This window comes from Phyllobates terribilis, unplaced genomic scaffold (assembly GCF_046119375.1).
Source record: "Phyllobates terribilis strain yellow unplaced genomic scaffold, ASM4611937v1 Scaffold_4__5_contigs__length_816908805, whole genome shotgun sequence".
In the NCBI taxonomy this organism is placed as follows: Eukaryota; Metazoa; Chordata; class Amphibia; order Anura; family Dendrobatidae; genus Phyllobates; species Phyllobates terribilis.
The window spans coordinates 245,842,610-245,864,597 of NW_027362764.1; the positions used below are offsets into that span (position 1 = coordinate 245,842,610).

The 21,988-nt window shown below is 38.8% G+C and overlaps 1 protein-coding gene across 1 annotated transcript in view; it reads left to right on the forward strand.

Annotated features, from left to right (window-relative positions):
- Positions 1 to 21,671, forward strand: part of EGFR (epidermal growth factor receptor) — a 230,189-nt gene extending 208,518 nt beyond the window's left edge. Inside the window, exons 20-28 of the mRNA XM_073678191.1 lie at positions 8,513 to 8,698; positions 9,352 to 9,507; positions 10,765 to 10,840; positions 10,925 to 11,071; positions 14,995 to 15,092; positions 15,618 to 15,779; positions 15,864 to 15,911; positions 17,588 to 17,687; positions 19,404 to 21,671. Of these exons, the coding sequence (XP_073534292.1) occupies positions 8,513 to 8,698; positions 9,352 to 9,507; positions 10,765 to 10,840; positions 10,925 to 11,071; positions 14,995 to 15,092; positions 15,618 to 15,779; positions 15,864 to 15,911; positions 17,588 to 17,687; positions 19,404 to 19,759 (1,329 nt within the window). The 3' untranslated portion in view covers positions 19,760 to 21,671. The remainder of the gene's footprint in view (positions 1 to 8,512; positions 8,699 to 9,351; positions 9,508 to 10,764; positions 10,841 to 10,924; positions 11,072 to 14,994; positions 15,093 to 15,617; positions 15,780 to 15,863; positions 15,912 to 17,587; positions 17,688 to 19,403) is intronic.
- The last annotated feature ends 317 nt before the right edge of the window (positions 21,672 to 21,988 follow it).

Sequence of the window (21,988 nt, forward strand, 5' to 3'; positions counted from 1 at the left end):
AGGTTTAGCAATAAAGCAGAGCTGAGAAAGATAACCCCTCCCACACCACAGCTAACCCCGCCCACACCAGGCTCTCTGTGTACATTGTCTATAGACTGTGAGCTGCCTATCACAGGAGAGGCGTGTTGGTTCAAGGCTCAAACACCAGCTAGTCACAGCAATGATAATCTATTGGTGCTAAAACAATCATTGTAAGCAAACTAAGAGAGGCATCGCTGAAATATGTGTTTTAATCCCTACAGCATGTTGTCTTCAGATTACATAGCAAAAAATTGCTGACAGATTCCCTTTATGCTGGCATATTCCTTATGTCTGTCTGCAGACATCTGAGCAGGAGCAGATAGATGAACACCTGCCCCACATTCCTGTAATCGGTCTTGGCATCTCTGCTGCTAGAGACGGATTACACTTGACAACAGGCAGTGAAAAGCAAGTTAGACAGAAGGGTGACATTTAGTGACCTGCGCCAGTTATAGGATAAAATAATATAATAGTATCTATTGAAGTTGCAGTATTCAGAATTACTAGTAATGGAGCAGCTTTTCTTAGAACTCTGTTTCATGCCATTCCTCTATTATTCCTTCTGTAGATATTAAAAAAAAACTTGGTGTTGCCATTTCCCTTTTTATTAGGATGTGTACTTACTTTGTTACTGTCTTCTCAGTGCTCACATGATCAGTCTGTGTAGGGGCAATATTAGCAATGCCAATTGACATTATTAATAGTTGGCAATTTTTGCTTCCATAAAGTGTTTTAATGAAAACGTCTAAAAATGGAACTTAATGCAGACAGAAATCTTTAGAGGACCAGTACAGACAACTACAAAGAGCGTCTTTCTGCGGAGGTTCCGACATCTATGTTGATTACATAGAAAATCCATTGATTTCAGTGACAACAAAATGTACCAACCCAACACTTTTAATCTGCCATCAATTTTTGCTAATAATTTAGTACTTTTCCCTTTAAATGTGTTTGGTTTTGATACACTTCCCTTCCAAATATTTTTTCATGGAATCCACCAACATTTCCTGTATTTACCAAGAGCTCAGTACTGACACATAGCTGGAACATCTGCCAATGACCTAAAGTCATCTTCCCTGTTTTCTTAAGATTAGAACAAAATGTGCATGACATATGACGTGTCCTGTGTGCCAGGATCTCTCAGGTTTCCAGAGTCAATGTGGCATTTCCAGAGACAAGAAGCCCACCAAAGTTTAATCTATGGGGGAAGCATTTAGTACAAATGTGGTAAATTTAAAGGTAATCTTAGTGAGATATGGATATTTTTCTATTTTTACAGGATTTATTTTGAAAGGTCATTATCAAGCAACTGTTTTTTAGGAATTCTTCGTGTTTTTTTCTTCAGGTTTAATAACTATTGGAGCACAGAGTTTGATTATAGTCTCTTATTCTGGAGCACCAGGCTTATCCATTCACTATAAGCACCGCCTGTTCATTTCAATGTGACGTAACTGGTGTATTCAATAGCATTCCTAGTTTTTTTCCCCATCACTGCACCTCTCACCTAACTTTCTATCATTTATAAGCAGTGTACTTACTTCCCTGCAGTGTAACCTCCTCTCTATTCTCTTCAGCCTCCAGATTCTTAGTTCTCATCCTGCATTCTAATCCTCTATTTCCTATTATTAATCCCACGTCGCATCAGTTCCATATGCCATGAGCTGTACATCTCTGCCTGCTGAGAGAACACTATGACTATTCCCCACCCCATGTTCTCCTAAATAAGCTAATAAATTATATATATATACAGTCAGGAGGCTGCATTATCATCATTTTCATTTGGATGGCAGGAGGTGTCTAGCCATAATCAGTAGCTGTGATAGAAGTTCCTGCCTTCCAGCAGAAATTGTGTTCTATAATCTGTGGAGTTCTTGTGACTAAAGCTATGTTCACACGTTGCGTGTTTGCTGCGGTTTTATTGGCTGCTTTTTCATGCAAATTAAAAGCTGCTTTTTACAGTACCAGCAAAAGCGATGAGATTTCAGAAATCTCATGCACACGCTTGTTTTTTTTTCCTGACAGAATTGGAAAACTGCTGCTTTTTTGAAAAACTGCAGCATCTCAATTCTTTCAGCATTTTTGCACCGTTTTTTCACCCATAGAAAGCAATGAGTAAGTGCAAAAAAAGTAGCAAAAACGCAGCAAAAAACATTGCCATCAGTTTTTGCAGCATTTTTAGTGAAAAACAGCAGATATGTGAAACTCATTTACTTTTGCGATTTTCCCAAGTTTAAACCAAAATGTCTTGGTATCTACACATGAGCAGGGACCATAGTATTAGTACAGTTTACTTAAATTAGTGATTTATGTTAAAGTAAACATTGTCTGACCAACTCAGTACCTGACCAATGTGTGCAAGTGAACAATACCCGACCAACTCAATGGCCCTGAACAATGTGTGAAAGTAAAGAATGGCTAACCATCTCAATGCACTGCCAATGTGTTAGGTAAACTATGCCTGACCAATTCAACTCCCCCCTCTGTTTTTACATTTGCAATTGTGTATTTTTTCATGAACTAATATGAACTTTTTTGTTCAGAATATTCACTATTTTTTCAGACATAAACATCTTTTTCCATTAAGTAATTTGATGAAATTGCCCTTTTTTTCCCAAAATGTCTTATGGTTTCACATATGTCTTGCATTGGTGGCCTAACACCCTGCATTGTTCATGCTTGTATGGTGGAAGCAAAACTGAGCTTTTGGGATTCTGAAAAACACAGCAAAAACGCAGCAAGGAAAGCACCAAAGAAGCCATCAAAACCTGCTTTTTCTCTATAGCTTTTTTTACTGCAGGTTTTGGCTGGAGAAAAAAAAGCAGCAAAAAAGCAACATGTGAACATAGCCTAAGATGGTGACCCAATACATAGAGCCATGTAGTTCCAAGGGCTCACAATGAGACCACATAGCCTATAACATGATTTATTAGATAGAAAGAAACAACTACATAAGGTAATATTGGCAGAATTATATACAGTGGTGGCCAAAAGTATTGGCACCCCTGCAATTCTGTCAGATAACACTCAGTTTCTTCCTGAAAATGATTGCAATCACAAATTCTTTGGTATTATTATCTTCATTTAATTTGTCTTCAATGAAAAAACACAAAAAGAATTGTCCTAAAGCCAAATTGGATATAATTCCACACCAAACCTAAAAAAGGGGGTGGACAAAAGTATTGGCACTGTTTAAAAAATCATGTGATTCTTCTCTAATTCGTGTAATTAACAGCACCTGTAACTTACCTGTGGCACCTAACAGGTGTTGGCAATAACTAAATCACACTTGCAGCCAGTTAACATGGATTAAAGTTGACTCAACCTCTGTCCTGTGTCCTTGTGTGTACCACATTGAGCATGGAGAAAAGAAAGAAGACCAAAGAACTGTCTGAGGACTTGAGAAACCAAATTGTGAGGAAGCATGAGCAATCTCAAGGCTACAAGTCCATCTCCAAAGACCTGAATGTTCCTGTGTCTTCCGTGCGCAGTGTCATCAAGAAATTTAAAGCCCATGGCACTGTGGCTAACCTCCCTAGATGTGGACGGAAAATAAAAATTGATGAGAGATTTCAAAGCAAGATTGTGTGGATGGTGGATAAAGAACCTCGATTAACATCCAAACAAGTTCAAGCTGCCCTGCAGTCCGAGGGTACAACAGTGTCAACCCGTACTATCCGTCGGCGTCTGAATGAAAAGGGACTGTATGGTAGGATACCTAGTAAGACCCCACTTCTTACCCCGAGACATAAAAAAGCAAGGCTGGAGTTTGCCAAAACTTACCTGAGAAAGCCTAAAACGTTTTGGAAGAATGTTCTCTGGTCAGATGGGACAAAAGTAGAGCTTTTTGGGAAAAAGCATCAACATAGAGTGTACAGGAAAAAAAAGAGGCATTCAAAGAAAAGAACACGGTCCCTACAGTCAAACATGGCGGAGATTCCCTGATGTTTTGGGGTTGCTTTGCTTCCTCTGGCACTGGACTGCTTGACCGTGTGCATGGCATTATGAAGTCTGAAGACTACCAACAAATTTTGCAGCATAATGTAGGGCCCAGTGTGAGAAAGCTGGGTCTCCCTCAGAGGTCATGGGTCTTCCAGCAGGACAATGACCCAAAACACACTTCCAAAAGCACTATAAAATGGTTTGAGAGAAAGCACTGGAGACTTCTAAGGTAGCCAGCAATGAGTCCAGACCTGAATCCCATAGAACACCTGTGGAGAGATCTCAAAATGGCAGTTTGGAGAAGGCACCCTTCAAATATCAGGGACCTGGAGCAGTTTGCCAAAGAAGAATGGTCTACAATTCCAGCAGAGCATTGTAAGAAACTCATTGATGGTTACCGGAAGCGGTTGTTCGCAGTTATTTTGGCTAAAGGTTGTGCAACCAAGTATTAGGCTGAGGGTGCCAATACTTTTGTCTGGCCCATTTTTGGAGTTTTGTGTGAAATGATCCATGATTTGATTTTTGCTTCATTCTCTTTTGTGTTTTTTCCTTGCAAGCAAATTAAATGAAGATAATAATACCAAAGAATTTGTGATTGCAATCATTTTCAGGAAGAAACTGAGTATTATCTGACAGAATTGCAGGGGTGCCAATACTTTTGGCCACCACTGTGTATATTACGAGACTAGTGACAGGATAATAAAAAAATAGAAATTAAAAACCTTTTCCTGCTATTTTAACTGTCCCTGTGGTGGAACTGAAGGGAATTTAAATGCTTGCTGCTGCATTTCCCCCACAAATTGCTCATAATCAGTAAGGGATACCCTGGGATCAACTTGATCTTGATGGGCCTTCTTAAGGGGATGATTAAATTTAAAAAAAATTCTTTACTGTTCAGTCATAATAGTTAATGCTGTTTAATAAAAACGTCCAAGTAGACAACACTCTTTTTTCTGAGTTTAAATCGGTGAGAATCTTGAGATATGAAAATAGGGGTTGATCTGGCACTATACGTTAAAGCAACTGACTCATTTGAAGAATTTATTTATGCATTCTTTATTTACATGGAAATAAAAAAATATTAAATTTGGCTATATACTTAACATTAGTTATTGGCATCTGAATAGGTGAGAGGTCAAAAGTCAGTGGTTGATTTGATTAGCTGCTCTGGCCACATAGAGAAAGTCTATGGGTCCACCACTGTTCACACTCTCACAACCCGGACCCCCTAGATCAATAGTGCATCCAAAACTTTTAAAAGTTTAATTAAAATTTAAAGGCGTTGTTCAGGATTATAAAAAACATGGCTTTCAGAAATAGTGCCACCACTGACCAGGGCTTGTGTCTGGTATTCCATCTGTTTGCAGTGAATAGTGGTGGGCTGCAGTACCTCACACAACCCATGGTTAGTGGTGGCATTTTTTCTGAAGACAGCAGACTTGGTTTTCTATCCCGGACCCACACCTTTACGTTTCCCCACGTTTCATTGTTATCAGCTGTTGTGAGGTTATAACCAGCTAGTACTGTATGCTAACAGTTATTATGGCAACTTGGAAATCAGCCCTGAATGTCTGCCTGTAATGGTCCAAATGTAAGCAATAGACGTCTGCAGAGTTTCAAGTGTTTTGGGCAGGTTTTATACATGTTCACGTGTATTTCCCAGCATTCATATCCCCTAGGCTCCTACAATATCTCTTGCAACAGCAAAACTTGAAGGAAACTTTCTGCTAACATGCCTTTGCCAGCTTATGTTGGCTCCAAAATCAGTCCACCAACGCCTGAGTCAGAGCCGCAGGAAATAGCCAGTATTATATTTTATTGGAATAGGAAAGCGTTTTCTTTAGTGTAATGGATTTATGGAAGATTTATGCTAAATAGGCAAATGTCCACCTCAAGATTTCTGCGTCTCGGTTACTGTTTACACAAAAAAGTCACTTGGATGTTAGCTATTGTCGTCCACCCTTAAAGGAATTGCAACTTTAAATAAAAAGGGTTTGGGACAAAATTTTGTGCAATTTACTATATATGAGCGGATCGATTTATGGGACTCCGGTCCATCATCTAGGTTAGTGATAGCTGGTGGCTGGACAGGAGGCCCACAAATCTCTTACCTTCCGGTGTCCCCGGTGCCGCATTTGATGTTTCAGAACTTGTGCAATGTCATCTATGTGTCACGTCGCACAGATGACATCAAGCCAGCCCTGATATATCAAATGCCACACCGGGGACGCCGGAAGGTAAATGATTCGTGGGCCTCCTGTCCAGCCAGCAGCTATAACTAACCTAGACGCTATACCGAAGTCCTGTGAATCGATCCACTCATCTAGAACTTTTAGATAAGTATGACAGGTTCTCTTCCTCCACTTGTTTGTTCTGCCTTCCTCACAGACTGCACAATTCTCCTCTCCACAAAAGAACTGATGATGGAAGAGAATGTGACCAGATCTATCCATCAGCCTCCTCCACTAGAAAAATACTACACACGGGAAAGTGGTTTTTCAAATGGCCGAGACAGATGGACAGGTCTGGTCACATGCTGCTCCATCAATTACCATTCTGAGAGAGGGAGAACTGTGCAGTATGTGAGTCTGCATTAAAAAGAGCAGAAAACCAGTACTATTTATTAGTATATAAGTCAGATCTACAAAATCTGGTTACCAACACATTTGTTACATAAAAATAAAATGGACCACCGATTTTGGTGAATGTATGGATGGAACATATACATAATAAACATGCAAGTTAAAACCTGAGTTGTTACCCTCCCGCGGTCCAGCGCTGCCTCTCGCCGCTACTCCGGTGATTTTGTACAGGCTGCAGCAGTGATGTCACGTCGACAACGCTGCAGCTGATACTAACTGCTTCTGACTTGTGAAGAAGTTAATAAAGAAGTGAACTTGAGTCTATTATCTAGAAACTATAACACTGCATGACTAGGGATGAGCGGACTCGTGAAAGTTCGGTTCGGGTACCAGAACTTTACCTGAACTTGAACCAGAACCCGAACCCAATTGAAAATAATGAGGACCCAAACTTTTGACCTGGAAAAAAAGCTCTCTCTCTCCTCTGAAGAAGTCCGTGTTTGGAGTTTAGCACTGGACACTAACTGTCCATTACGAACCCCGAACTTTTAAGTTCAGGTTCGCTCATCTCTATGCATGACCAACAATACATCAGTTATTGCTGTGATAAACTCATATTGTATATGGGGTACAGTAATTAGAAAGGATTTCATAAAATAAGAGTTAGCTATATTGCATATGTTTTCCTTAGAGCAGCAGCACAGATACGGTGCTGTAGACACAGAAGCACAAGCTGGTAGATGTTTGCTAGGAATGTATCTTGGTGCCAGCCCTGCCTGCAGCTTCACAGATGTCTGTGTGTTATGCAAACAATTCCTGACTGCGGGACAACTGCCAAGAGAGCAGCGGCACCACATTCACTATTAGGATTGCAGTCTGATAGCATCATGTAAATTGGTTACATAGTTTATCCTATCTTTTTATCATTAGACACATCCCATCAGAAAAAAACGGAAGAAAGAAGACAACCGTTTCCTTTAAAAGGGGTTGTCCACCTTTGGGAACAATTTTCTTTCTCTTTTTTTACTTAAATGCATGTATGTGGGCTAAAAGAATAACTTTTTAAATTGTGTTGTATTAAAAATGTATCCACTATTTGCCTTCTATAGACTATTTTTTGCACTGTCTATTGCTGGCTGCAAAATGAGTTAACTGAGAATCCATCAGTGAGCTCTCTTTGGCAGCAGTCTGGCAGGAGAGTTTGTAACTCTTTTATCTCTCTTTTCCTGAGCTCTTTTCAGCTGATTTATGGCCACTGACTACATATAAGTTTAATGTGCAGACAAACAAAGAGTCTGTAAAAGCCAATCGGTGCCAAATTTTTAAGTGAACTGCTTAGTGATTTTTAGCTCAAAATACCTGTACATGTAAAAAAAAAATCCCCAAAGGTGGGCAAACCCTTTTAAACAGAACTTTAACAAAGTGCACAACTATGTTAGACTAGATTAACTATAAAAAGACTGGTATGGAATTAAACAGGAAGAACTAATATCTTAGTTATCAAAATAAGTGGCAAAATCCATGTGTATGCCAAGTCCAGTGTATGCCATTAAATCTCCTGGGAATAGAAAAAAAGTGATAATGATTAATGTAACAATATTATGAATACATGTTAATAGTAGAGATGGTTGTGAGCATGTGCAGTAGGAAGCTCTGCTGCTGTGACCTGTGATATTATATACACCCGCTGTCACAGCAGCCGAGCCTCCTACTGCACATGCTCACAACCATCTCTACTATTAACACTCTGGGACAGTGTTCTGTGAGTGTAACGAGACGACAGCCTTTTTTATGATTTGCTAATTAAAAGATATTAAGGAATTCATTCCTTATTTTTTCCCTGAGAACAACTTTTACATTGGAAGACAAGATCAATCCGTTCCCAAGGGTTGAGTGATATGATATGTACACATGATTGTGCTTTACAGGTGAAATATCAATCTCACATGTTCTTTACTCTTTCCTCCTAGGAAGCTTTTGTCATGGCCAGTGTTGATAATCCTCATGTGTGCCGATTGCTGGGAATTTGCCTAACCTCCACAGTCCAGTTGATCACACAACTCATGCCATACGGTTGTCTCCTTGACTATGTTCGCGAACATAAAGACAATATTGGCTCAAGACATCTTCTCAACTGGTGTGTGCAGATTGCCAAGGTAAAGTGCACATTAACTACTTTTCCAATATGTATGAAATTTGTATGTAAAATACCACAAAAATAGCCCAGAATGTTACAGCCCATCAATCCATATCTTATTCAGGAATTGTAACTGTTCATTCTGTGAACACAGGATCGATTTCAGGCACTTACACGGGTATCCCCACCTCCAAGATCCTATCCCAATATGTAGCAGGTGTAATAATAATAATATTAGCAAATACCTCCAATTAGAAATGTAGTATAGTTCTTTAGATTTGCTATGTCAGTTACCCCATGTGCAGGGCATTGCAGTAGCTTAGGTATCCATTACCACTAGCAACTAAGTAAGTGTCACTATATGAGTGGTCGTAACCATGGATACCTAAGCTACTGCAATGCCCTGCACATAAGGTAAGCGACATAGTGAATCAGAAGAACTATACTACATTTTTAATTACTAATATTATTATTATTACACCTACTACATATTGGGATAGGATTTTGGAGATGGGAATACCCCTTTTATAACTTTCTTGCACCACAACTTAATCAACAGTTTCTTTTGCCTTTTTCATCTGTTCTTTTTTTCAATACTGTAGCATGCAGCCATAGCTTTCATGCTCTTAGTCAGATTAGTGATTTTATATTCATATTCTTGTATCACAATAGGGAATGAATTACCTTGAAGAAAGACGATTAGTCCACAGAGATTTGGCTGCACGGAATGTCCTTGTTAAAGCTCCCCAGCATGTCAAGATTACAGATTTTGGCTTGGCCAAACTTTTGGGGGCAGATGAAAAGGAATATCATGCGGAAGGTGGAAAGGTAAGATGGCAGAACATAGTATCTATACATAGGTTACTGTGCCATAAAATATTGGCTGATCACCTGGACAGTTACCTATTTAATTACATTACATTTCAATAAATTATTTAAAGAATTTTCCCCAAAAATATTATTGGCGTTAAACCTCAATTTTTTGACCTTATAATATACCAGGATGTTGAGATACCACTCCACTAAAGCCAATTTCCACCTCACCTCTATTCCACACTCGCAGATGTTCAACATCATACAAATATCAAGGCTTTTGAGTAAAAATTAGTTTATCCAACTGGTTTCCACCAATTTTACAAGAATCTTTGACTAAGCGTGCAGTTTTATTTCAGTACAGGGAGTGAGACAGGTCACTACCAGAAGCGTCTAGTAACTTATCTTTGCTATAAGATCAGGCATATTGAAATGCTACATGCCCGATCCTTGTTTCCCCTGATGTCTTCCTTTGGGAGACACTCAGTAGGCCTCATACACATCAGATTGTTGGCAGCATCATCTGACTATAATCTAACGTGTATGGGCAGTTTATGATATTGACAGTTGTCTGACTATCTCCCCAACGGAGAGGGTCCAGTTACTGATTTTCTTCGTGATAAAAACTGGTTCTGTAAAGTGATAGATTTCTGGGAATAAAAACTATTATAGGGTTCAGTATGCTTAAAAAAAGTAATATCATCACCAACACCATTACTGGCAGCTCCTATTTCAATATTCACACAGCCCCTACTGGTCTCTGCTTCCCAAATCTTTCTCGACCCTGCCAGGTCTGTGCCTGCACAGCCAATCAGTGGCTGAGGCGGGTCACCGATGTGGCCACCTATTGGCTGAGTGGGCATTCCAGTGATTTACAGTGTATCGCGTTAGGACCAGGAAGTAGAGACCAGTGGGGACTGTTGTCAGAACAGAAGCTGGGGGGGAGAGGTAAGTATTGCTTCCTATATTTTTTTTAGCTGTGTAAACCCTTAGAAAAATATTGTTATTCATTAGAAAACCGCTGGAAGAATCAAATGTTCTTTTTGACTGGTTAGAGTCACCAGTGATCAGAATTTTTAGGTTTTGAGTGATAGTAATCCTTAAGGTTTTCCTTGAGGTTTTGAGTGATGGTAATCTTTAAGTTGCACTTAAAATAAACAGTTTCCAATGTTCACCTACTGTTATGTTTGTATAATATTGGAATATTACCTTTCTATATGTCAAATCTTTAGCTTGTAAATTACAAACTTGTGATTATGCTTCATCCTTTAGGTTCCAATTAAATGGATGGCATTGGAATCCATTTTGCACAGAACATATACCCATCAAAGTGACGTGTGGAGCTATGGTGGGTTTTCCTCAGTGTATACAGACATGTATCATCGCCATATTTCATTAAGATAGAAAAGTTACTGTTACATTTTGCTTGCAGGCGTCACAGTATGGGAGCTGATGACTTTTGGCTCAAAACCATATGATGGAATTCCAGCCAGTGAAATTTCAACAATTCTAGAAAAAGGAGAACGTCTTCCTCAGCCCCCAATATGCACCATTGATGTGTACATGATTATGGTGAAATGTAAGGAACTAATATAATCCGAGTGTTTTTTATTTGTTCTTGATGGTAGTAGTTAGAATCATAGAATCATAGAATGGTAGAGTTGGAAGGGACCTCCTGGGTCATCTGGTCCAACCCCCTGCTCAAAGCAGGATTCACTAGATCATCTCAGACAGATGTCTGTCCAGCCTCTGTTTGAAGACGTCCATTGAAGGGGAACTCACCACCTCTCGTGGCAGCCTGTTCCACTCATTAATTACCCTAACTGTCAAAAAGTTTTTTCTAATATCTAATCGGTGTCTCCTCCCATTTAGTTTCATCCCATTGCTTCTAGTCTTTCCTTGTGCAAATGAGAATAAAGATGATCCTTCTACAATGTGACAGCCCTTGACATATTTGTATACAGCTATTAAGTCTCCTCTCAGTCTTCTTTTTTGCAAGCTAAACATTCCCAAATCCTGCAACCGTTCCTCATAGGACATGGTTTGCAGCCCAGTCACCATTCTGGTCGCTCTTCTCTGAACTTGCTCCAGTTTGTCGATGTCTTTTTTAAAATGTGGTGCCCAAAACTGTACACAGTATTCCAGATGAGGTCTGACCAAAGAGGAGTAAAGACCGATAATGACTTCACGTGATCTAGACTGTATGCTTCTGTTAATACATCCCAGAATTGTATTTGCCTTTTTTGCTGCTGCATCACACTGTTGACTCATGTTCAGTCTATGATCTATTAGTATACCTAAGTCTTTTTCACATGTACTGTTGCTTAGCTCTATTCCTCCCATTCTGTATATGCTTTTTTCATTTTTATTGCCCAGATGTAGTACTTTGCATTTTTCCCTGTTAAAAACCATTCTGTTGGTTGCTGCCCACTGCTCCAGTTTATTTAGGTCTTTTTGAATCCTCTCTCTCTCTTCTCTAGTATTAGCTATCCCTCCTAGCTTTGTGTCATCAGCAAATTTAATCAGTTTACCCTCAATCAGTTTACCCTAGTTATGTTAGTGAGATGCTTTGCTTGTGATTTTATGAAGCCTGAGTAATAATCTACTCTTTAATGTGTTGTATATATCATGCAGTGTAAGCAGTCCACTAATCATGTGTAATATACTACAGCTATATAAAACTAGATTATGGTCAGGCATCTCCTGTGTAAACATTTCTCAATCCCAAAAATGTCTGAGTAAAAATATATTTGCATTAACTAGTTGATTTCTTGAACTGAGCATGAGGAGCTATGCCTACAAGTAGATTCAACTATAAGTAGATATCAGTGGATATCAGTAAGTAGTTATGAGTATGAGGAAATAACAGTAATGTTGCATTCACACATTCGAGTGGCATGGGTCCGTGATTCATGAATCGGCTACAGGTCTCACCCGAACTCAACAGTCTCATAAGCATGTATGAGACGGGTCAGGAGACCAACGGCCGGTCCGTGCATTGTGGTCTGCACTCAGACTTTCACACACAGAAGTTCGAATCTGGACTAAAGGTAGATATTAATAAGAATACTTATGAGTATGTGTAGTACATATGAGCATGAGTAGTTATTAATATACAGTATCTCACAAAAGTGAGTGCACCCCTCACATTTTTGTAAATATTTTATTATATCTTTTCATGGACAACAGTGAAGATATGACACATTGACACAATGTAAAGTAGTCAGTGTACAACTTGTATGACAGTGTAAATTTGGTGTGCCCTCTAAATTGCTCAACACACAGCCATTAATGTCTAAACCGCTGGCAACAAAAGTGAGTACACCCCTAAGTGAAAATGGCCTAAAGTTAAGGATGACTCATTTCCTTTGTATTTCGGCAAAACAAAATATGTTTTCATCTTTTACATTTTAAAAATTACAAAAAGTTTGGGCACCCTGCATGGTTAGTACCTAGTAGCACCCCTTTTACAAGTATCACAACTTGTAACACTTTTTGTAGCCAGCCAAGAGTCTTTCAATTCTTGTTTGAGGGGTTTTCATCCATTATTCCTTGGAAAATTCTTCCAGTTCTGTGACATTTCTGAGTCGTCTTGCATGCACTGCTATTTTGGGGTCTAACCACAGATTTTCAATGATGTTCAGATGAGGGGACTGTGAGGGCCATTGTAAAACCTTCAGCTCGCGTCTTTTGAGGTAGTCTATTGTGGATTTTGAATTGTGTTTAGGATCATTATCCATTTGTAGAAGCCATCCTATTTTCAACTTCAGCTTTTTTACAGATGGTGTTATGTTTGCATCAAGAATTTGTTGAAATTTCATTGAATCCATTCTTCCCTCTACCCTTGAAATGTTCCCCGTGCCATTGGCTGCAACACAGCCCCAAAACATGATTGATCCACCCCCATGCTTAATGGTTGGCGAGATGTTCTTTTCCTGAAATTCTATGCCCTTTTTTCTCCAAACATACCTTTGATCATTGTGGCCAAAGAGTTCTATTTTAACCTCATCAGTCCATAGGACTTTTTTTTCCAAAAGGTATCAGGCTTGTTTAGATGTTTTTTTGCATACTTCTGATGCTGAATTTTATGATGAGGACGCAGGAGAGGTTTTCTTCTGATGACTCTTCCATGAAGGCCATATTTGTGCAGGTGTCTCTGAACAGTAGAACAGTGTACCACAACTCCAGAGTCTGCTAAATCTTTCTTAAGGTCTTTTGCAGTCAAGCGGGTGTTCTGATTTGCCTCTCTAGAAATCCTATGAGCAGCTCTCACTGATAATTTTGCTTGGTCTTCCAGACCTTATTTTGACCTCCTGGTCCTGTTAACTGACATTTGTTAATTAAATTTTGAACTGAGGAAAAAGCAACTTGAAAACGCTTTTCTATCTTCTTGTAGGCTTTTCCTGCTTTGTGGGACTCTTCCCTTTTTGATTTTCAGAGTGCTAGGCAGCTGATTAGAAGAACCCATGGCTGCTGTTTTTTGGCACAAGGTTAGAGGAGGCTGGGTTTTTATAAAGCTGGAAAATTTGCATCACCTGGCCTTTCCTAATGATGATGGTGAACAAGCCATAACCCTAACAGGCTAATTAAGGTCTGAAACCTTGGTCAAAGTTATCTGAGCACACAAATCTCCATGGGTGCCCAAACTTTTGCATCGGCCTATTTTCCTTTTTGTAATTTTTAAAATGTAAAAGATAAAACTATTTTTTATTTTTTTTTTCCTAAAATGCAAAGAAAATGTGTCATCTTTAACTTTAGGCCTTTTAGAGATCACTTCATATTCAACTTGCTTAACAGTAATTTTGACCAGGGGTGTCCAAACTTTTACATGCCGCTGTAAGTAGGAGTTGTTATAAGTATAAGTAAATATGAGTAAGAGCACTCATTAGTAAGAATAGATAAGAATATAAATGAACTATGAATGAGTAGTTGAGTATATGAGTAAGAGTACTTATAAGTATGAGTATATATGAGTATGTGTAGATATAAGTAGGAGTACTTATAAGTAGAAGTAGATATGAGTACTTATGAGTATGAGTACTTTTGAGTTAGAGTATTTGAGAACATGAATAGATATGAGTATCTGTAGTAGATATGAGTATGTGTAGATATGAATATGAGTAAAAGTACTTATAATTATGAGTAGATATAAGACTAGACATGAGTACGAGTATTTGAATAGTTGAGTATATCAGTAAGAGTACTTATAAGTATGAGTAGTTAGTTATGCATAAGACTAGAAATGAGTGCCAGTATTTATAAATATGAGTAGATATAAGTAAAATTGCTTATAAGTCTAAGTAGATATGAGTAAGACTAGACTTGAGTACGAGTACCTATGAATAGATATGAGTGAGATTACTTATGAGTAAGAGTAGATTCTGGTGATCCATTTGTAACTTAGAAATGTTACATGATAAAGTGATCTTTTATGCTGTCAGACATAACTTAAAGAGAAGTTCTATGTTTGTAATATGTGGTTTTTAATTTAATCATATGTAGGTTGGATGATAGATGCGGAAAGTCGTCCCAAATTCCGTGAGCTAAGTGCAGAGTTTAGTAAGATGGCTCGTGACCCAACACGCTACCTTGTAATTAAGGTAAGATTTTGTGTCGTATAGCCAGATATTGAGAAAGTCTCTGCTTAATATGACACCACAAGAGTCCTATTTTGTGGTCCAGTCTTAGCAGAATCTGTGCACAAGACTTTTTGGCCGCACAGTTGCCCCTGCAGTGCCCAGTGTGCTATAAGCTCTGGTCACACTGGCATCATGCCTGTTTACATGAGACATTTCGTAACAGATGATAACTGTTCATAGCGGTTTCATCCTTTTTTTCCTCGCACATATTGCCCAGCTCAGGGGCTTTCATTCATCCAGAGAATAGGTTCAGTTCACTGCCATAGTCCTGCATCGAAATAACCTTTGACCTTCTGGTACTTAGTACCAAGGTACATGTACTGTACCGGCCAGCCCCACCACCCATACCCCTCTAAGGCATTCTACACTAAGCCACTTGCTAAGAAACCTGATGGAAAAAAACTCATGTTAGTGTGAACGTGGCCTAGAATGGTTTCCAATTATTGCACATAATAAAGGGATTCAATAAATATCCTTTTTTTATAGGGAGACGATAGAATGAATTTACCCAGTCCTCCTGCGTCTAAGATTCACCAGACTTTGGATGATGAAATGGAAAATATTGTCGACGCTGAGGAATATTTGATACCACATCAAGGATTTTTCACCAGCCCTCAAACATCTCGAACACCACTCTTGAGTACAATGGTATGGTTACATTTTTTGCATGAATTTAGACAAATTATGCAAATTATATAACCTTTAAATAATGTTTGCATTATTATTTTTTAGAGTTCCACAAGCAACAATTCACCCATTGTATGCATTACTCGAAATGGGGTAAGTCCATGTGTAATATTCTACTAATGATATGTCTAGGATCCTGTATCTTCAAAGCACACAAGAATATTGGCACATGTATTACATTATAATTTTGCTTGTGTCCAGATGGCCTTAAAGCGATCATGCAGTCAGACGACGAGGCCAGAAAGGGCTTTAATGACCGGACAATTTTTTTTCATTTTTGCTTCTTTTCAGCAACCATAATTAATTTTATTTAATTAACCGACGTGGCTATATGAGGCTTTCTTTTGGGATAAATTTTATTATTTTTTAGCTCTGTTTTGAGGTACATGTAAATTACGCTGTAATTTATATATATATTTTTTAGCAACACACAAGTAGGTTTTTGTTTTTTTTTGTTATATGTATATGAGAGAATATAGTTTATCAAAGACCATGGCCCCACTATCAGTATTTGGTCAGTATTCGGTCAGTATTTTTTCTCAGGATTGGTAGCCAAAACCAGGAGTGGGTGATAAATGCAGAATTGGTGACCAAATACTGATAGTGGAGCCGTGGCCTAAAAGAAAAAAAAGGTTGTTTTTTTTTGTATATTTTCACCTTAGGTACTTTTTATTTTTTATTACCTTTCTTTTTTTGCAGATGTTTTGTATATATTTATATTTTTTACATATTTTTTCCCTAAGAGATCATCAAATATCTGTGGGAAACATATTTTTTCCTCTATTGAACTTTTTTCCCTACTGTAATTGGGGATCCATCAAAGCCCAAGTTACAGGGAAAAACCACCCCCTGCTGTACTAAGCATCACTGGCAGAGCTGATCTTAGTCTGCTCAAACTCAGCAGCTATGGTATGTCAGAAGACAGTGTTGATGCTTCTCTATGCTACATATTGCTCACTGAGCGCTATGTAGTCACAAAAAAATGAAGACAGAAGCAGTAATAAACCACTTATGTCTTCTACCCAGCTGTGTCTGATAGTTGGGGATTGCACCTGCTCCAGCTATTTTACAGAAACTTTAACTTTGTGCCATTAATATACAAAAGCCCAGAGCCAAGTGCCGTAAATTTACACCTCTTGGTCATTATGGGGTCAATATCATTACTAGTGATGAGCGAGCGTGTTCTGTTAACCCTTTCGGCGAGCATACTCAGGTGGTTGCCGAGTATTTGCGGCGTGCTCGATTGTTATGTTTTAGTTACTCTATGTGCATGATTTGCGACTGTTTGACAGCTTTAATACATGTGAGGAATGCCTAACAAACAGGCATTCCTCACATGTATTCAAGCTGTCAGTCTCAAGTCATGCACACGGAGTGACTAAAACATAACATTCGAGCACGCCGAAGAAACTCGGAAAACACCCAAGCATGCTCGTAAATCTCGAGTAACGAGCATGCTCGCTCATCACTAATGATTACATATTGCAGTGTAGTGGGTGTAGTTATGGAGATCCTGCCAGTGATGTCATGATGTATAGGATTTATATGCATAATAATAATGAAATGTGTTCTTTGCTCCATTCTTGCATAGTTGTGCAGATAACATATTGTACCCCTGAACCAACCACTTTTAATACTGACAATGTAATATTATAGGAGCCTAACGCCCCATGTATATCTCTGTATGTGCTAATTTCATGTGTTATTGTGGACATGACTGGTATGTACACATTGATCTTATAATTTCTTTTTTTGCCAACTTCCCATAGGGCCCACCCATCAGAGAAGACAGCTTCATCCAGAGATATAGCACTGACCCTACAGTCATTCTGAATGACAGCCTGGATGATGAATTCCATGCTATTCCAGGTTAGCAACAGTGATAGATAGATAGATAGATAGATAGATAGATAGATAGATAGATAGATAGATAGATAGATAGATAGATAGATGATATAGACGGATGGATAGTGAGTTGATGTTTAGCCTAACATACAACATGTGATCAGCGTCTGGGACTAATGATGACATTCAGTAAATGTATACAACATGAAATATTAGTTTGTTTTATGTCTCCAGTAGCTCTGGTTTCTGTTATGCAACGTGTATACAGTCTTCATTGTTAATATCCTTAAAGAGGCACTCCCGCAAGGCTTTACATTGCCTAAAAGTGTGTAAATGTAAATGTAGTGTAGTATAAGTGTGGTAATATACTCACAGATCGCTGTCTTCCACAGTATCCATCACCGCTCCAGTCCTCTTTTGCGTCACATGATGGCTATTCCATCTTGCCAGATCACACCAGGCCCGGTGAGAGCTGGAAGTGGCTTTTACAATGTAAGTGTATTCAGCGTCAGAACAAGGGTCCATAGACTTACATTGTTAAAGTGACTTCCGGGTCACACATAGAGACGGTGTGATCTAGCAAATTGGAATAGCCATCATGTGACCCAAAAGAGGACCGGAGCAGCAATGGATATCGAGGAAGACAGCAATCTGTGATTATATTACCACACTTATATTACATAGCATATTACATACCCGTATACAAAGGTTTAGGCAATAAAAAAGTTTGGCAGGAGTGCTTCTTTAACTTGTTAATGCAAGCGTGTTTGGGCATTATTAAGCACTAAATGTCTTTATTTTGACCATTCACATTTCAGGAGCCATAACATTTTACATTTTTTATTAATGGGGATATATGAGGCTTTATATAAATTACTATGTACTTTATAAGAGTGAACGTTTCTCCTCCGTGGAGAATGCCAAGTCAGCGTACTGAGACTTGTATGCCATGCAATGCTCCTCTGGGATGTAAAATATGCAAATAACGTCTTCAAAGAGGAGGAGATCAGGAACTCTAGTGCCACTTATTGGGGCTGCAATCCTAGAATTCAATATTGACCTCTTAATGAGCTTTGCCACATGACTTAGGATAAGATGCGAAACCAGAAACTCCACCTGCAGACACATGTTTCAGGGTGTTTGCACTTCATTAGTGAAAAACAGGAGGCCTGATTTGACTGGGTGAGAGGTCTCTGACAGGGGGACAGGAGGTCTACGGAAGAAACATTACTCCTTACTCTTCTGTTAGAGGCCTCTCACTCTGCCAAATCAGACCACCTACTTTGCACTGGTGAGTGGAAAACACCCTGAAATTTGTTTCTGCAAATGGAGTTTCTAGTTTGTCTTCTTATTCTAAGTCATGCGGCAAAGCTCATTAAAGGGTCGATAGTGACTTTTAGGATTGCTCCTTCCAAAAGGTGGCACTAGAGTCCCTGACCTCTGCATCTCTGAAGAGGATAGTTGCACAAGTAGTTTATAGAATTTGTATTGCAGCGTGTAGTAGGTACTGTATCTTGCATACTTGCACTCATCAGTGAGTTGAGACATTGCAGAGGGGTTCCACCTACTGCAAAGATCACCGACACTGATAAGGCAACCCTTTAGCTGTTTTTTGTAGTGCACAGCACAGATATTTATATTTTTTATATATTAAAATGCTTCTAACTGCTGTCAAATGAATAATTAGTTTTATACAAAGAGCTTACTGTTTTACATCTATTAATTTTCTCTACATTTCAGAATATGTCAACCAGACAAATTTGAAGACACAGATCTCAACCATCGCTAACCCAGTCTACCATAATCTCCTTGCTGAGAATACAAAGCCTCCAAACGGCCATCATAAGAATTCCTATGGGAATGGTGTGAATAATCTGGAATACCTGAACTCGGGTCAGACCAACCTAAACCACTCAGAAAATGACTATCCTGCCATCTGGGAGCAAAAAATTGGCCAGCAAATAAGCCTGGACAATCCTGACTACCAACAGGACTTTTTCCCAAAAGAAACCAAAATGAATGGATTTAAGATTCCTGCGGCTGAAAATCGTGAATATTTGGCATTGGCAAGTGACTATATTGAAGCTTCAGCATGACCATGAGTTGGTCCAAACATTCCTGGCATTCTGCCTGTTGGGGCACAGTGAGCTCTCAGAGAACGCTTGTGGACAATGGACCCTAATACAATGAGTGCACATGGCAGGACTTGGGCACTTACACCTGTACAGTGAAATATATTGGGATCTATAGTCCCCAGTGACTCATTCTCAATGTTCCTCCTTGGAGTTGTCTAAAAGACAAAACCTCTAATACTTTTATATATAAATATATTAAGAGATTTTTTTTTTAATCTGCTGAAAATCCTTTATAATTCCTGTGTTTTTATATTGTGTAGAGATATTCTTGCACCTTCTTGTTTTATGTGTTTTGTCCAAGCTAAATGGTATTTGTTCATCAAAGTCGATATACAGTACATGTTGTCATTTTGGGCATGAAATATTGTGTATAAAGCTTATTTTAATATTTAGCAGTCGTGACTTGAGAAAAGAAAGGCTACCGTAAAAAAAGGCATACATTTGTACTTAATCATAAGGAGCTATTTTCCAATGACCTTTCATATGTCTGTCTTCGGAGATGATTCATTGGATAATATGTATATATTGGAGTATAATATCTGTACAATTGTTTATAATCTGACTAATTTCCGCCATTGAATGGCACAGAGATACACAAACATAGTAAACCTCATTATCATATATCGGGCAATGCATGAACGATTTACCAGTGGTCATCAGGGTAGGCAGGTATCAGTGGCAGGAGAGGTAACAGGGTCAATGTGTAGATAGGAAGCCAAGCAAATCTTCCTATCTGAGACATTTACAACGGTCCACAAGATATATCATAAATGTCTCATAGGTGCGGTTCCACCGATTTGACACAGATCTAGCTCAAGAGCGGATCCCCATTTTGTACTGTCGCTGAGAGAGGTGGCCGTTAGTGATTAGAGAGCGTGTTCTGTTAATCCTTTCGGCGAGCATGCTCGGGTGCTCGCTGAGTATTTGCGGCTTGCTCAAATGTTATGTTTCAGTCACTGTGTGTGCATGATTTGCGACTGACAGCACTAATATATGCGAGGAATGCCTAACAAATAGGCATTCCTCACATGTATTAAAGCTGTCAAACAGTCGCAAATCATGAGCACGGAGAGACTCAAACATAATATTCGAGCACGCTGAAGATACTCAGAAAACACCCGTGCATGCTCATAAATCTCGAGTAATGAGCATGCTCGCTCTTCACTAGTGGCCGTGCATTCACAATACCCTCCTTTTGGAGCTCTTGCTTTTTTCAGAAGTCCCATGGAAGTGAACAGAGCAAGCCATGCATGCTCAACCATGTATCCATTCCCATGGAGGTGCAGATCCCATTGAAAATGTCTGAAATGTCTCTAATGAAATGGCTTGTGATCCACCAAGAAATAGTGATGAAGTTGCTCTTCTGTGTTGAGGAAGAACTACAAAAGAGGTGGTGGTCTCCAGGACCCCACTCATGACAGATTAGCTTTGGGGCCACATATGCTTCTCTTGCCCAGGGTCCCTCTGTTGTCAATGTCCTATAACATAGTGGCACTTTCTTATACTGGTGTTTCTTAAATGAATAGACAATTAGTATCAGAAGAGATGGTAGAAAATCAGTTGTCTACGCTTGTGTTCTGCAGAGTCAATGAAATTGTGCAATGTTCTGCGTGGCTTGAAGGGAGCCATTGACGCTAGCTTGAGAATGTGATTCAGTAGCTGCTTATATTTCATTTCGGAAATTTCTTCCAATTCAATGCCAATACTGTAGGACATATAGTACTGCACTCTTGATTTCCAGGAGTATTGCTGGTTCTTCCTCCTGTGGTTTATGTCTTATGTCTTATCCATTACTTTATCATCATCATCATCATATTCATTCAGTCGTATGTCTTTACATTCTTTTTTTTAATAAAATTTTACCTTTATGTCACTGAATCTCCATGTCTGTTGACCACTTCTCACTAGTAGGTTATAAGTTGGAGTAGTGCAAAATGGTGTTAATTAGACAAATCACAAAATTATATTTAAAAAAAAAGTATAATATGTAATACAACGTGATCCTCAATTCTCAAAACTTTCAAAGCATGTTGTCCTAATATACCAATTGTGTTTTCTACAATTGATTTACTACCTGTTAGTGAACATTTTATGTCGTTTTTTTAAGCTAAACATATATTTTTGCCTATTAAAATTCTTTTTTATATATTTGTTGTTTATCTTGCAATTATTTAAAACATTGAGAACACC